The 16078-nt window shown below is 42.4% G+C and overlaps 1 protein-coding gene across 1 annotated transcript in view; it reads left to right on the top strand.

Moving 5' to 3' along the window:
- Positions 1 to 14770, top strand: part of LOC119433867 (receptor-type tyrosine-protein phosphatase T-like) — an 87750-nt gene extending 72980 nt beyond the window's left edge. Inside the window, 9 exon segments of the mRNA XM_037701147.2 lie at positions 2738 to 2755; positions 2757 to 2888; positions 5581 to 5680; positions 5763 to 5839; positions 6601 to 6729; positions 10329 to 10454; positions 12126 to 12277; positions 13480 to 13615; positions 14583 to 14770. Of these exon segments, the coding sequence (XP_037557075.2) occupies positions 2738 to 2755; positions 2757 to 2888; positions 5581 to 5680; positions 5763 to 5839; positions 6601 to 6729; positions 10329 to 10454; positions 12126 to 12277; positions 13480 to 13615; positions 14583 to 14657 (945 nt within the window). The 3' untranslated portion in view covers positions 14658 to 14770.
- The last annotated feature ends 1308 nt before the right edge of the window (positions 14771 to 16078 follow it).

Here is a 16078-nt window from a genome sequence, read left to right as displayed (position 1 = left end):
ATTCAGGCTGTTGCTCGCAAACAAATATGCAGCTTTAGAACAGGAAGATGAAGACAACATAGAAGTAATAAATGAAACGGTAACTCACAAGCAGCAATTGAAATGGGAGGTAACGCACCAAGGCAACCAGTAGGTAAGCTCTCCCAAGTAACAAAGGACCTAATAAAGAAACGGCAAAACTTGAAAGTGTCAAACTCAAGAAATCAGATCAACATGAAGAAAGTAAGGGATGTCCAAATTATAACGTGGAAAAGATTGAGGAAGCAGTAAAATATGGACACAGCAAGAAATCAGTGAAAAGAAACCTTGAAATAGGACAAGGCAAAATGTGTGCACTCTAAGATAACCAGGGTAATATCATCAGCAATTTTGATGACATAGGGAAAGCAGCGGAAGCATTCTATACTGACCTGTACAGTCACCAGAGCAGCCAAGCTACGTAAGTTCATTCGAAGTAGTGATGAACAGGATACAGAGGCTCCTTCTATAACTAGCGATGAAGTCAGAAGGGCCTTGAAAGACATGACCAGAGGAAAAGCTGCTGGAGAATATGGAATAGCAGTCGATTTGATCAAACATGGAGGAGACATCATGCTTGAAAAGCTTGCAGCCCTTTATACGAAGTGCCTCATGACTTCAAGTGTACCAGAAAGCTGGAAGAACGCCAACATTACACTAATCTATGAGAAGGGAGGCGTTAAAGAATTGAAGAATTACAGACCCATTAGCTTGCTTTCAGTATTGTCTAAAATATTCACCAAGATAACTTCCAATAGAATCAGTGCAACACGTTACTTCAACCAACCAAGAGAACAGGCGGGCTTCAGGAAGGGATATTCTAGGATGGATCATATTCATGTCATCAATCAGGTAATAGAGAAATCCGCGGAGTACAATCAACCTCTTTGTATGGCTTTCATAGATTGTGAAAAAAGCATTTGATTCAGTAGAGCTACCAGCAGTCATAGAGGCATGGCGTAATCAAGAGGTACCGGAGGCTTTTTGAATATCGAGGCAAATATCTACAAGGATTGCACAGCAACCTTGGTTCTCCACAAGAAAAGTTGAAAATTACCTATCAAGAAAAGGTCAGGCAAGGAGAGACAATCTCTCGAATGATATTCACTGTATGCTTAGAAGAAGTATTCAAGCTCTTATGCTGGGAAGGCTTAGGAGTGAGGATCAACGGCGAATATCTCAGCAACCTTCGGTTTGAAGATGACATTGTCCTATTCATCAATAACGGGGACGAATTACAGCAAATGATTGAGGACCTTAACCGAGAAAGTGTAAGAGTGGGGTTGAAGATGAATATGCAGAAGACAAAGATGATGTTAAATAGCCTGGCAAGGGAACAAAAATTCAGGATCGCCAGTCAGCCTCTAGATTAGTCTGTAATGGAGTACGATTATCTAGGTCAATTACTCACAGGGGACCCTGATCGTGAGAAAGAAATTTACAGAAGAATAAATTTGGGTTGGAGCGCATACGGCAGGCATCGCCAAAACCTGACTGGGAGCTTACCACGGTCGTCGAAAAGAAAAGTGTACAATCATTGCATTCTACCGGTGCCAAAAGGGGGCCGAAAATTGGAGGTTAACAAAGAAGCTGGAGAACAAGTTAACGACCGCACAAAGAGTCATGGAACGAAAAATGTGAGGCCTAACGTTAAGACAGAGGAATAGAGTGGTGTGGATCGAGAACAAACGTGGATAGCCGATATTATAGTTGACATTAAGCGGGGAAAATGGAGCAGGGCAGGGAATGTAATGCGTAGGATGGATAACCGGTGGACCATTAGAGTTACAGAAGGGATACCAAGAGAAGGGAAGCGCAGTCGAGGATGAAAGAAAACTATGTGGGGTGATGAAGTTAGGAAATTTGCAGGGGAAAGTTGGAATCAGCTAGGGCAAGACAAGGGTTTTTGAAATCACAGGGAGAGGCCTTCGTCCTGCAGTGGACATAAATATTGGCTGATTATGATGATGACTTGGACTACTAACCTACCGATCACGGTCATTTACAGAAATCAGCTTTTAGCTTATAAAGAACCCCCACCACCCTCTTATGTTTACCATAAACGTTAAATACATTTTCGTCCATTATGAAAAAAAAAACATACAGCAATCTTCAGCACCACAGCGCTTTCTTTTATCACTATGCAAATGACTATTGAAAATGAGAAAACTAGCATGTGCTCCAGTAACATTGGAAGCAAATAGGTCTACAAAACGAACGCGTAATTTATTGCCTTAGATTTAAATTCCAACAATATTACGAGCCCTATATAGAGTTTCAAGTTTCCCCGATAAGATACTAATATAATGCGCGCTATGAAAATCTTGGCGTGTATATTGAGCACTGTTGCGATTCCATAATTAAGTTTGAAAGTGGTTCAAGTTGTGCTATTAATAAAGATTACAACTGAGATTGTTATTTCTGAAGAGACAACGCATCTTCGACCTATCATGGCACCACTCCCTAATTGGTGTCTGAGCCCCATTCTTCCGGCACTTCGTCAGTTGGCTCGGATACATTTACGCCGCCTATTATCACCCCGATTGGCCACTAATCACGTTCGACGATGAAATTCCTCCTGAATATTCGCTCAGAGTGAATGATGCATGATAACACGGGTCATTATGTATCACAATGCAAAATGAAACTAATCGTTGCAAGTGGACGCAACTGCTCGAGCTCCGCATTTAACCTTGCCTTAATTTACCTCTATTCGTAGGAGCAATACATTTTCGCCGTATATGGCTCTGGTGGAGATACTGTGCTCGAAAAATCACAAGCTCTCCGTGAAGGAGTTCGTGCCATTGTATCAGAAACTGAAGGCTAAGAGCACAGCAACGGGAAAGAGTGCCATTGACCTTGAGTACGAGGTAGGTTGTTTTAACACTATTGGTTTTCAATTTTTTACTGAAGTGCAAGTTATCAACAGCACTGCCAAAAGTTTTGAGTGTCACCGAATATTTATGTGAATGAGTGCGTGGCGTGTTTGTGTGCCTGCGGGCTTGCCTGTTGCGTGCTTGCGTTTGTAATGATCAGAGTACAAAATACACTGATGTTGCATGAAGCTAAACACGTCTATACCTTGGAGGAATAATTCATACATTGCAGTTTTGCAGCAGTCAATATTTGGAGTACGGCCACTGTATCAAATGCGAACTTGCTGCACCAATCTATAGATCTGCTAGAACTGAACTCATGATTACAACAGAGTTTATGATATTGTTCCTCAGTTTTTCTATGACAAAGCATCTCATAACCTCCTGTACACCTTTTTAGTGACCAAATTTATCTTAGGATTGATACTTTATTGATCTTCCATGGTATAGAAATGCCTAAGAGTAGTGAGAATGGAGGACTGTATTTCGATTGGCAATTTCGCTTTAAAGCTCCGTGCCAATGTGACCATGGCAACGAGGTTAATTTCGTGGTGCAAATTTCTCTTCTTCTCACCGGAAAAGCGCATTGAGTCCTTGTCTATTTTGCCGTTTAATTAGACTGAGCAATTACAATTTCTCCGCAACACCGGCCGAGGTAGATAAGTGGCTAAAACTTTGTGCCGCAGAGTGCAACTTTGTGGGTTTAATCTTGGCCGCGGCGGTTGCTTTCTGATAGAGGCCTATTGCAAAAAATCTTGCGCATAGTGCATTGGTTGCACGTTAGAAGTGTCTAAGGAGGGGAATAATGATTCAGAATCCCGCACTACATCATGCCTCATTGCAAGATCGTAGTTTTGGCATGTAAAATCACAGAATTAAATTAATTTTCATTTAATTATCAGTAAGGCATTAGGTTATGAAGGCCTTCCAGTTACCATAAATGCTTTCTTAAGGAATGAAGGCGGAGGGAGTGGTGTATTAGTATACGATGACTCTGTGGAGTAAAATCAACATGATCAAAAGTAGCAGTTCTTCAGATGCATTGTCAGCAGCATTATCATAGGGACTCTGAGCTAATCACGTCAAATCAAACCGACCAAAAAACACAATTTTACAGCAAACGAGGGTCATTCCCATGACTTTCTCCATCTTGTATGTTGGCAGAGACTGATGAGAATGCTCGCATTCAATTTTAATTGCTCGCTTTCTTTTTTTTTCCACAGGAAAGTGAATACGAATTCTATTCATCATTTTATATTGTGCTACGTATGAACGCAAAACAAGCAAGTTGCACAAGGCTGAAAAAGCGAGCCTTCGTCTGCATAAATGCTTAATAAATGTTCCTCGGCGAGGAGTACTAACATTTATTCTTTAGTGTGTACACTCAAGTACAAATTTTTCATTGATCTGCATATAATATATGGGAAACATTTGCTATTATAACATGCGTTAAAAGTATAGTACTCGTAATGTCAACCATTTCATTCAAAATTATTTGCTTTTATTAGTGTCAATGACAGTAGCTGCTTTATCATTGATCCAATGTAGTATGTATAGCTTCAGCAAGACAGTGTGTAGACGATGAACTGAATTAAGAAAGCTTCTTGAACCGGATTCACAAAAGCGTTCTTACGCTAAACCTGTTCGTAGAAGTAGGTGTCAGCCAATGGTGGTGTTTGACATATCATTAGAGAAGGCGGCTGGCCAATGGTAAGCCGCACTTAGGAACGAAAAGCTTTGCGAATTCGGCCCCTCATTCGTAAGTGTTCCTTGTGATTGGACAGTTGCCTTCAGTTATAGTACGCCCACATCTGGACTGGCAAGAAAATTCTATCACCAACAATTCTAGCGTAAAACCTTTTTGAGCATACGGACCCCGGTCTTTAGTCGTTGCCTGAGAAAAGCAATACCGCTGCTAAATTTAATTGATCAAGTTCTCTGTGCTCAATCGGGGTGAGATTCTTCTGGGGAAGTTTCTTATTGAAGACTTCAATATATGACATCTCCTGAGAGCAGATCGATGGCAATATACTTTATCACTTCAATGATGTTCTGCGCAGCTTTCATAAAAAAATTCTTATCTCTTAAACACTTCAGGATTGATGCTTCCAGAGCTATTGGATTCGGGTTAAGAAAGGAAACGTAATGCAAAGTTGTTTAATACTAAAAATATATTGTAAAACATATCTAGAATGCTTTGAAAAAGATTTCAAAGCCTTGTAACTAAGGGCCGTAGGTTACAACCAAAATACTCTACTTGAACAAATTTTGCCTGCAAGGATTGCATCAACGCACCTAGGAGATCAGGGCAACACTTTAATACTAAAAATATATTGTAAAACATATCTAGAATACTTTGAAAAACATTTCAAAGCCTTGTAACTAAGGGCCGTAGGTTATAACAAAAATACTGTACTTGAATAAATTTTGCCTGCAAGGATTGCATCAACGCACCTAGGGGATCAGCGCAACACTCACACAAAATTTACGTACGCATTTTATTTGCCCGGCGCGCTTATATCAATAAAATATTTCCTTTCTTTTTAACGAGCCTAATCCACTTCTATAGATTCTTTTATTTCCGTTATAAGTTATCCTGTTCTATAAATTGTTTTATCTGCACTAAGTTTCCTTCATTTTTATCACGAGCACTGTATATAATGGTCGAATTTAATTTCTTCAACAGGAACTAACCCGCATATGCCCTCTTCCGGCCCCGGAGGAGTACAAAAGTGCCCGGAACGGAAAAAATGCTGCCAAAAATCGGTCGTCTAAGCTTTTGGCATGTAAGAAGAAGTTGGTCGTGGTTATATTTGCATGAGATCAAGGGATATTCCATTGACGGTGCTATTTCTGTTCGATTCGCAGGTGACAGCAGGAGGCCATTCTTGAGTGTCACAGCTGACGGATCAAAGACAGACTACATCAACGCAGTCTACGTGGATGTAAGGCATTTACTTCAAGCATGTGCGGTCTCTTATGCGAGAATGATTGATCGTGGGGTTCAATGAACAACCTCAAATTTTACTAAGCATATACCCAGCGCACTAACTGGAACACTGATTATCCTTTGCGAGTTTCAATTTACCGCGGACAAAAGCTTGTTGCATGCAGACTTCGTCTATTCCCAGTCATGGTTTAGCCAAGCCCCAACTTGGGCCATCCTGTTTCCTAATTACCTAAATTCATCCAATAGCCTTCCTCCCTCAACTGTGTCCACGCTCTTTTGAAGGTCCTGACTTTGTTATTTTACAACGCCGACACTTTTATTTCGTGTACGTCATATGACCTTCCCGACATCTTTTTCTCAGCCGGACTATAATGTACCAGCGTTTGTTACCAATGCAGTTTTGCTTCTACCTCTCGACGTTACGCCTATTTGTGCATTCCATCACTCGTTGCGCGGCCAGTACCTTCAAGATCCAAGCATATTTATCGCAGTCTATTCCCATGATCATATGATAGAAATCCCTACCCATAATCTTAGGGAAGATAGAGTTTTCTGTCGTAGCTTGCATGATGTAGTTATTTCACTGATCAAGCTGACCCGTCTGCTTCTATACCTTTACTACTCACAGTGCTGACTGGCTCGTTCATGGTGCGAGTAGAAATAACCTTTCAACACCATGCTCCTCAAGAACTAAAGCTTGATTCACGTGGCGTTCAACGGCAAAAATAATTGAAATCGTATGTCTTCTTTGTGCAGGGTTTCAAGAGGCGAAAAGCTTACCTTGTGACACAACTGCCTTTGCCAGAGACAATCGATGACTTCTGGGAAATGCTGGCGGGCAGTGGCTCTGTAACACTGGTCACGCTCGGCCCTCTCCAAGATGAGGTAATGTGAATAATCATAATGTGCTCTTCTTTAACGCATACAGAATCTTGTAATCACCATCCTTACAGAAGGAAAGCTTAACGCTGAACATCTGCGAAGCACACTATTGGTTTCATCCCCTAAATTTTTTCTAGGTAAATATTGAAAAACGATTATATTTGTTCGCGTAAGGTACTTATATGACAATGCAAAAGCTGATGAAATGGCAGGTCTTCGGTGCACAGAACAAAGAAGAGTTTGTCTTACTCTCGGCCTCAAAGTGAGCGTTAGTATACAATTTAGGAAACCTTGCGCACATTCGCAGCGGCCAGATTTTTCTTTCCTTTTGTAAATAAGAAATATTTATTGGATATAGACGAATCACTTAATCTTGAGAAGACCTTGTTTGAAGAAACGGGCATTTCTGCAAAGCCCGTGGCCGGAGGCCACGGGCTTTGCTAAATGACTAAATAAACCTTCCCAGATTCAACTTATCAATATAAAGACTTGCGCGATGAAGAGTTGCCGTTTTTTAAATACAAACTATTAACCTTGAAAATTTAAGCTTTATGAGCTAACATATCGCTGTCAGTAAGTGAATCATGTGCTCCGACGCAACAGCACGTCAAGGTAGAAACAAGCAAGATGCAAAAATACATGAAACCCATAGCCACATATAGCTTCGCTGTTAAATGCAAAGTAGCAACAAGGCGACGCCAGGAGGTAAGAAGAAGACCGAAAGCGGATGCGTTTCACGTCGGCTCCGTAAACTTCGAATGATTGCCGGCGGTTTTTCGACTGGAATGAGGAAATTAACATCTCAGGAGAAGCAGGAAGATCCAAGGATCACCTGGACACCTAATCAAGCAGGTGGGAAATTTCCAGCAATCATTTCAACAGTTTGCCACGTCGACTGGGAAGCCTAAGCCTAGCGATAGCATCCCCGTCGCGATGTATCACCAGCCACGATGGCTGACGTGCTGAGCCTAACGCCTCTAAACATGCCAAACATGGACGTTGTACATGTAGAAGGCGAAGATATTCAACCAGACGAGTCGGACCAAGGCCATTGGTTCGAAATCAGAAGAAATCATCGAAGACTCACTGTTGACGTGGACCGGTCACGTAGTGACAAAGCACCCCTTCAGCGAGCTAACGAACCTTCATGGAACAAGAAAAAGGGCAGTCGGCAGATCCGACAACAATTCGTCGCAAGCCGCAAGCCACACTTACCAGTGGAGGACTACAAGATCATTATTAGACCACGAGGGGGACTCAACGTGACCGAACGCGGTACAGACCGCATCTACCACAGCGTACGACGTGCTGCAAATGTTGAACGTACAGCGGATGAAGAAGATAATCTTTGCCTTAACCAGAAGCAGAACATTATAGTCCTCAGCGCACCATCGAAAGAAGAGCCAAAACGTATGTCAGCTCAGGACCTGCAGCACGAACTCTGGGCCGTCCAGCAAGCCGAGGAAGCTGCCAATTAAGGACCAACAACCCTTGGCTGAAGCCTAGGTGGAGTCTAGGCCCACCCCACGAATTCGCAGGGCACTCAATAAATTTATTTGAATGAATGAATGAACAAGGCGGCGCCCTTGCGGTCGCCACTTTTTTAGCCCAGATTTACTGTAATGCGTTTAGTGGTAATATCATTACGATGTCATACCTTAGTGCGCGATCAAGCTGCGTAGAAATATGCTTTGCAAAGAAAAGGGAAGACTACCATATTTCAATACCAAAAGAAGAAAATGTCTATATCAAGACATACGCTGCGAATATTTTACGTTAATATTAATTCATCACCGTTTGCACTTGCGCAGTAAGCTTTGGGAAATAAAGAGAAAGTTATGTAATGATCCCAGGCCACCAATGTAGTTTGTAAAACGTAGCAAAAGGGCGCTTTTAGTTAGACTGCTAGCTTCTTGCGAAGTAGCATCCGTTTATGGCACTGGAAGACCACATTTGTCTCACGTGAAAGCAAACTATAAATGTTTACAATGTAGGATACGTAATATTGGACACTCGCTTTCGGCAATATAACTTCGAGTGCACGCCTAATTGGCTGTGTTCAACGTACCTATATGACAGGATCTTTATGTAAGAAAGAATCATGAGCCATTCCACTCGCTGAAGGTAGATGACCAGCGAAGCTATTTAGCACACGCCGCAGAGCACACGAATTGTGTCGTATTGTATGGCGAGCAACTTGCAGCTGGTCTCTCGGGAACGATATTCATCGGTGTTTGCCGCGCGCCGCCGCTGATTGCATTCTCGCATCTGTTCTCGCCGTCGCTCTTGGTAAGCACGCTACTTCTCGGGAGTTCGCACTACACGCGGCCTCCCCATTACGACGAGAGAACAGAAGTGATATTCAATATGGAGAATGACAGCTTGTCTTGCTGACAACGCACGATGGTGCCCGACGCCCCGGGAGAGCGGAAGGAAACTAGGCCCGCACGGAGCTTGGAACGACGAAAAAGAGAGAGCGGTGTGAACGCAGACATGGCCGACGCGGCCGCACAGCGGTAAATCTTTGAGAAACAGATGTATTGCAGTAGAAATTGTATGAACAATCCAGGCGCATTTCCGCCGTCGCCGTCACCGTGAGGTTCCCTACTAAGTCCAAGAGCGATAAAATCGTCGCCGCACACCGTATGCTGCATGTGCCAGTTTTCGAAAGCGTGTGAGGGTGAGCCGGCGATCGCGGCTGAATTTCGCGCACGCAAAGACAGGAAGCGGGGAGGAATAGCACAGTCTTCCGTTGGGCGCAAGGCCCCGGGGGAATGCTAGGGCAAGGTGGGGGGGGTCGTTCTGCTTCGGGCGGCCGCCGTATCTTGGAAGCCATCTCCGACGGGGACAAAATCCGCCCTGCGCTATGTTTTCGCGGCTTAGACCGGGCTGATGCGAGCGGCTGCGCGAAAGCCAATTAGCTCGCTGCTGCCGCCACGTTTTCTCATAGCAGCAATTGGACGGCGAGTTCCCGCGGTCATCGAGTGGAGTGTGCTCATGTTTGCCCGTGCGCGCATGACACCATGCTAGTCAATTTACTTAGTATGCCTATGTTTGCAATTTAAAACAGCCGATAAAACTGATATCCTTACTTCGTATAGCTGTCCACTCTGTCGCAATCGATGCTTCGCCTTTCGGGCGAAACTGCAACTTTTCATCTACCAGTGAGTCTACTGATCTTGAAAATGGTGCCTATTGATAACTAATTTACTCAAAATGCATATCCAAGTGATGAGACGTACAACCTTTTGTTACAGTGAAGCGATTTTACATCAAATTCGCGACCTACGTTTTTTGCTTGCGGAGTTGAAAAATGCATGGAAGCCTATAGCCATATACAGCTGCACTCTAAAAGTTGCGAACAGGCACCTTTCATTCTTATCCCAACATTCATTTTTGTAAATGAAAGAAAGTGCGATTAAAGATTGCTTGAATGATTTATCACATAAGTATATATGTTAAGAATGAATCATATTTCAAGAAATCGCGAACGTACCCTTCCATCACCCTTCCATATTAGGCAGTGTGGAGCTCTGTCCTATGATAAATTATTCCTGGATGTAATCCAAAATTATACGTACCCTCTTTGTTTCATTCAATAGACGACACCCCAGTTCTGGCCAAGTCTGAAGACGACAGTTAAGTACGGAAAAGCTGTGGTGGAGCAGACAGATATTCAGGATTTCCGAGGTCTTCTGGTTCGGACATTCAAGGTCATCCATGGTTCGGTACGTCACACAATCGCGTGTGTTTTTTGCGAGTTTATTGTCTACAGCTGTTCGGTTTGGACAAAACAGGGACAGGTAAACTCCCCTCATTGGTCCATATTTTTTATACAGCCTGCTCCTGCAGGCGAATGCTTTAGGTTACTGCATATGTTTGCTTATAGAAGTTCAGTAGGATAGTTTACTCTAAAACCTTTTGATCTAGGACAGCATCTCAGGATATTCCAACTTGAACTTCATAATTTGTTGCCCGAAATTTCTATCGCGCGCCCTCTCCTAGGGCATATCAGTGTGCTTAAGAAAGGTGTATTTAGAGTTACTTCTCTTTTAGTTTTTTGTGGCACGAGCATCAAGTGACACTCTTGTTTTTCGCGCAGCACTTCCGGTTCACCTCCTGAGACGACCGGTGACGAAATTCTAAATAAATCAACAGGGGACGAAATTCAAAATAAATTACAAAAAATAGAAAAGAAGTAGTACACTACAATAATTCATGGGTTTCGTTATAGATATGACATCAGAGCTTAAGTCTAGTTACAAGCTCAGTTACTGAAGTATCTGGAATAATAAGAATTAATTATAAATAACTGATTACCGGGGACGTAATTCAAAACAGATCAGAAAAAAATAGAAAAAATAGCACAGTACAAAATTCATGGGTTTCATTATAGATATAAAATCAGAGCATAAGTGAAGTTACAAGTTGAGTTACTGAAGTGTCTGGAATAATCAGAGTCAACTAGAAATCACTGAGACGACAGGTGACTAAATTCAAAATAAATCGAAAAAAATTGAAAAAAATGTACTACAGTACAAAATTAATGGGTTTCATTATAGATACGATATCAGAGCATAAGTTTAGTTACAAGTTGAATTACTGAAGTGACCAGAATAAATATAATAATTAGAATTTACGCCGAGGTAGGAAGTGCTACTAAGAGACACCTAAGTCACAGATTAGGGTCGCCTACCGTTTTTTTTTCTTTGTATATTTTTGCCGACTATTGCATCTCTTGAGTCAAGTTAACTTGACTTGATGATTGATCCTCCGACCAAGTAGTCAGAGAATCATTCCTCCGTCGCAGCTGCTAGCTTTTTATACGGTCGATAACAGCGTTCAGTGGTACTCGTTGGTACGTGTAAATCTAGTAACGCAGCATATTTTTAACAGTGCAATGGCGTGTTACGACTAATATTAGGGTAAAGCATATATCACGTGTACTGGCTTCTGTTCAAGGTTAAAGAACCATGGTGTGATTGGGCTTAATCCCGAGCCATTCAGGCAACGTTCTTCGTGGCCGAAGTGCTGTAGCGGGGCGTGTTCTACGGTTAAGTGTTGTATACGTATCCAGAGCACAAAGTGAAGTTGACAAATGACGAAATGAAGAACCTGACGTTCAAATTACGTCATCAGAAGCACCAAAATTGGCAGATAGGTCATGGAATGGACAAATTCCGATAGAACGTATGGCATTCACGTTTCTAAATAAATTAGAAACACGTACTACAGTCATCAGGCTTATCACTGGGGTCATAGAAAATATTAACGCAACAAGCAGCACTGATATATCAGCATGGCTTCATTTGTGACACTCGTAACGTGGTTGAGCGTAGCACATTTCTAGCCTAATTATTGTCGTGCTCAGTTCAAAACGTAGCATATTTGGTTCGCAGCGACCAGCGCGCATCGTGAAGCAGTTCCACTCACAGTCATGGAACAGGACCAGCACAGTGCCAAGCTCTTGTGATGTGGTCCTGGAGATACTGCAACATGTCGACCGGTGGCAGATGCAAGCCGAAGGAAGAACAGTCGTCGTGCAGTGCCTGTGAGTACAATAGCATGCACTAGCCATTTGATATCAGTTGGCACAAAATACTTACCGTTTACGTAATTTAAAGAAAGATATAAAAAAGGAAAGAATTGCAGAACAGTACCATGTGTAATTTATTACAAATTGAGGATAAAATTCTAAAAAAAATGTTGAAATGTGGAGCTCTCACAAAACCACAGGCGTGAAAGTAACATATATGTATCTATATTGCAAATGGTTTCTGCGGAACAACGCAATGTGGAAGAGATTTTTTAAGTTTCAAAATTGTCACCCATCAGAGGGTAGCACGAATGTTTAGAGGAAACCCATATGGATTTTGAGAAGCAAAGCTCCGCCATCTAAGCGGTCCCGGTTAGATAGCTGAACCAGGACGGCATTTTCTTCAAGTGTGAAAGTTTCTGAGAAACTCAATGGGCTTCCTTTGTAGCTTCGTGTAGGCTCAGATAACAGTGTAATGGTAATCATTCCGAGTGTTATTTACTTGATACTACTAGTAGGTAATTGGAGCGCTTAGAAACGTAGCTGCGGAATTTTCTCTCCACGTTAATTCTAAAGGCGCACACAATTCGCAGTCGGCTATTGTGAACCGGGGACTACTTTACTATTTGGAGCATTCATAAGTATTTCATAGTAACAGCAAAAAAGATCAGTGTGCTTAAACGCTGTCGCTAGTAAGTGCCACTATTTATGTAAAACATGCCGAATAGAATTTCAGATTTTGTTTGTAATTTTTTACTACTCCCTTTCTGTTTAACTTGTTAGCCCCACAAATCTCATAATAGCCTCTTTGATACGCAGGAGCAGTTTTGAGATATGCATAGATCTGCAAACCTGTTTGTTTTTCATAATTACTGTACTAATTATGTTGCGCAAGTATCATTCCATTGATTTTTGTACGAAAGGATTCTGCATGACTAGAAATATATGTGAAAAAGCTGTTTAATTTTGCTGGATGTAGAATGCTGCTTAGACTTTTTAGAGCAAAGTTTTACCTTGATCCACAGTCACTAACTAAATTTTGCGATTATTATCTGCTATGATGTTACGGGGGCTTGCATTTCTTTTTTCATTTCCAAAAGCTAGCCATTAAACAAATGCTCGTAAAGTTTATAACATGTCGAACAATGCCTCTACCATCCGACTTTGTAACTACAACTATTTCCTGCTTCTTTTTCTATTGCTGCTTTTGATTTTAGGGACGGTTGCCAGGAAAGCGGCCTGTACTGCGTGTCGGCAGCGATATGCGATCAGCTGAAGCTGGAACAGGAACTCGACGTGTTCCGATCCGTGCGCAACGTGCGAAGTAGCCGTCCTGAATTCATCGTCGACTCGGTAAGTGTGAAACTGACCAGTGATTTCATCGATGCTCTCAACTAGAGAGCTCACCATACCAACGCGTTTTCTTGCTTGCAGAAAATAAACGGAGGGATGCAATGCAGTTTCAGTCAATTCTTAGTGCACAATGGTGTATCACTGCACGGAGAACAAAGTGCACAGGCGCTTTATATTTAGTAAGGGTATAAGAATCGATACCGACATGAATTGGGTGATACCAATAACTTGAAAAAGCACCGAAACAGCTTGATTTCAGAAGGAGCTAGCTGGAAAGTAAATTTAAATAATCCTTTAGGCTTGTGGGTTCCTGTGCTAGGATAGCCCTCGCAAGCAAGCTTGAAACCACGAAAAGCTTTGCTATTTGCAAGGCATTTTTTATAAACATTGGCATCGAATCAGAATTAACGTTTGCTACATTTTTTGCTTGAGTCTTGTTCGCTACCTTTAGGATGCCTACTTGGGACCTATCCTGACTACACTAATGAAGTAATTTGAGAGTTGTAAGGCACATAGTGCTTACAGAATGACGATGCAGCGCTCCAATCTGCAATCCAATCTGCAGTTGCAGTTGCGTATTACTACTCCTCTGCAGAAAAAAAAGCCAACAGAGGTCAACACACTTGTCTAGAAGACACTCCTGAGGGCTAAAGCAGCTATCAAAGCCTAAGCCGACCACCATGTCGAAGAGAAATCAATGGAAACTGTAAATATAGTCACGCAACGTCGCATACAGCCGATTTTGTGCCACATGTCTTCTTCAAATATCCCCAGCGCAGTCCTAAGAACGTGTTTCGGGCGTTCTAGAGAAGTATGTTGACCGCTGTACCATGTATGCGTTGCATTATTCAAATGTTATGCTGTTTACGGCAATCTCTACAAAGCCATGAAGTTTTTTTTATTAAGTTTTATAATGCGGGGCTGTCATGATCTCGTAAAATAACTCTTCTATCTTTCTGTTTTACAGGAGCAATACGCCTTTTGCTACGACTTGGCCCTCAGCTTCTTGGATACGTTCGACACCTACTCCAACTTTCAGTGAACTCACGCTGTATATCTTATTTATGGAGGCCACTTTCTACTGACAGCAAAAGATTCAACAGAATGAAAAAAAAACAGCAGTTTTGAAGTAAAATGGCGTAATTTTTACTCCGAGTTCTTCATCTTACTGTTGGTTTCTTGAGAAACATAAGAACATGTGCCTTTTATCTTATAGTGCTAACCAAGCACGACCCAGCAAATGAGAAGCGTAGCTCCCAGCTTTGTTGATTACATCGAAGCTTTTCTTGTTCTCCTAGTTTATCAGAGCTTTCAAAAATAGCTGCTCATACAGTTCAGTTGATGAAAGAAATTGTGTTTAATTGCGACAATTGTTGGAAGTGGGCAGCTACAACTATTGCAGATACATTAGAGCACTCTACACGAACACACTTTATCAGGCAGTAGGTTATGCATGCGGATGCGGCTTCCGTAACTCTGCGCTTGTTTTTCACGTCACGAGACACAAAACAAAGCAATACTGCGAGTAACGTTTGAAAGATTCTTGTATCAAGCCTCCACTTGGGCGTCCGAGACGCGCCGCAAGAGACGGTCTGCGCAAGTGATCAGTGTAGACATTTGGGCTTGTTGGTGTAACAAGTTTGCAGATTTTCTTCTTGTAGCGCAAAAAAAACACACTGACGTAGAAGAAGAACGAAGACACATGCAGGCGATAACTGCCAACAACAATTTATTTTCGGAACGGACGCCACTTTCATACCCTCACTTTTCTCCAACTCGCTTCACAAGTACGTGTCTACTGACACGGTACATGATAGTCTAACATACTTGCAGACTAATGCAAGGCAACAAAGCACATGGTAAAATGATAAAATGACACACTTGCAGACTAGGCAAAGAGAACTATTATGTTTAACGCATGGGCAGGAATTCCAACTCCTCCTTGGTTAGTGACAGGGACGATTTGCTAACACAAGCCAGGGAAGTGGGGGACGTTTTACTACGGTGGCGGCTTCGTATGACGCGGCTGAGCGCGGCCGCGCGGCCCCGATCTTGAAAGCAATCTGCGCTGGGTACAAAGTCTAGGCGGGCCGATGGCTGGGGTCTTATAACGTAAAACTATTCCAATCTGTTTTCGGTCCAATCTCCTGATGTCAAACTTGCGCAACCGCCAACGCAAGCATCGGGCGGTGACTCGCAGCGTTGTTTGAGAAGGCTAATGAAAAGCTCTCCTATTTTATAGGAGGTTGTGATAACGTCAAGCGCTGACGCGCCACTGCGGCATCACGTGCACTATCAGCAGCGGATAAGCAACCGCTGCTTATAAATGTGCGTCAAACGAATAAACGCATACACCTTGTTCTGCACCTGCCACTGCTGTTTCTTTGAGTACGGCTGCTCGCCTACTCAGCTGCCGCACGATACTACAGAGGTCACTGTTGTTTGCTTTCAAAAGGAATAGTA

The sequence above is a fragment of the Dermacentor silvarum genome, chromosome 11 (genome assembly GCF_013339745.2).
Source record: "Dermacentor silvarum isolate Dsil-2018 chromosome 11, BIME_Dsil_1.4, whole genome shotgun sequence".
In the NCBI taxonomy this organism is placed as follows: Eukaryota; Metazoa; Arthropoda; class Arachnida; order Ixodida; family Ixodidae; genus Dermacentor; species Dermacentor silvarum.
Note: the sequence above shows the minus strand (reverse complement) of the source record. Positions and strands in the feature narration are given on the sequence as shown.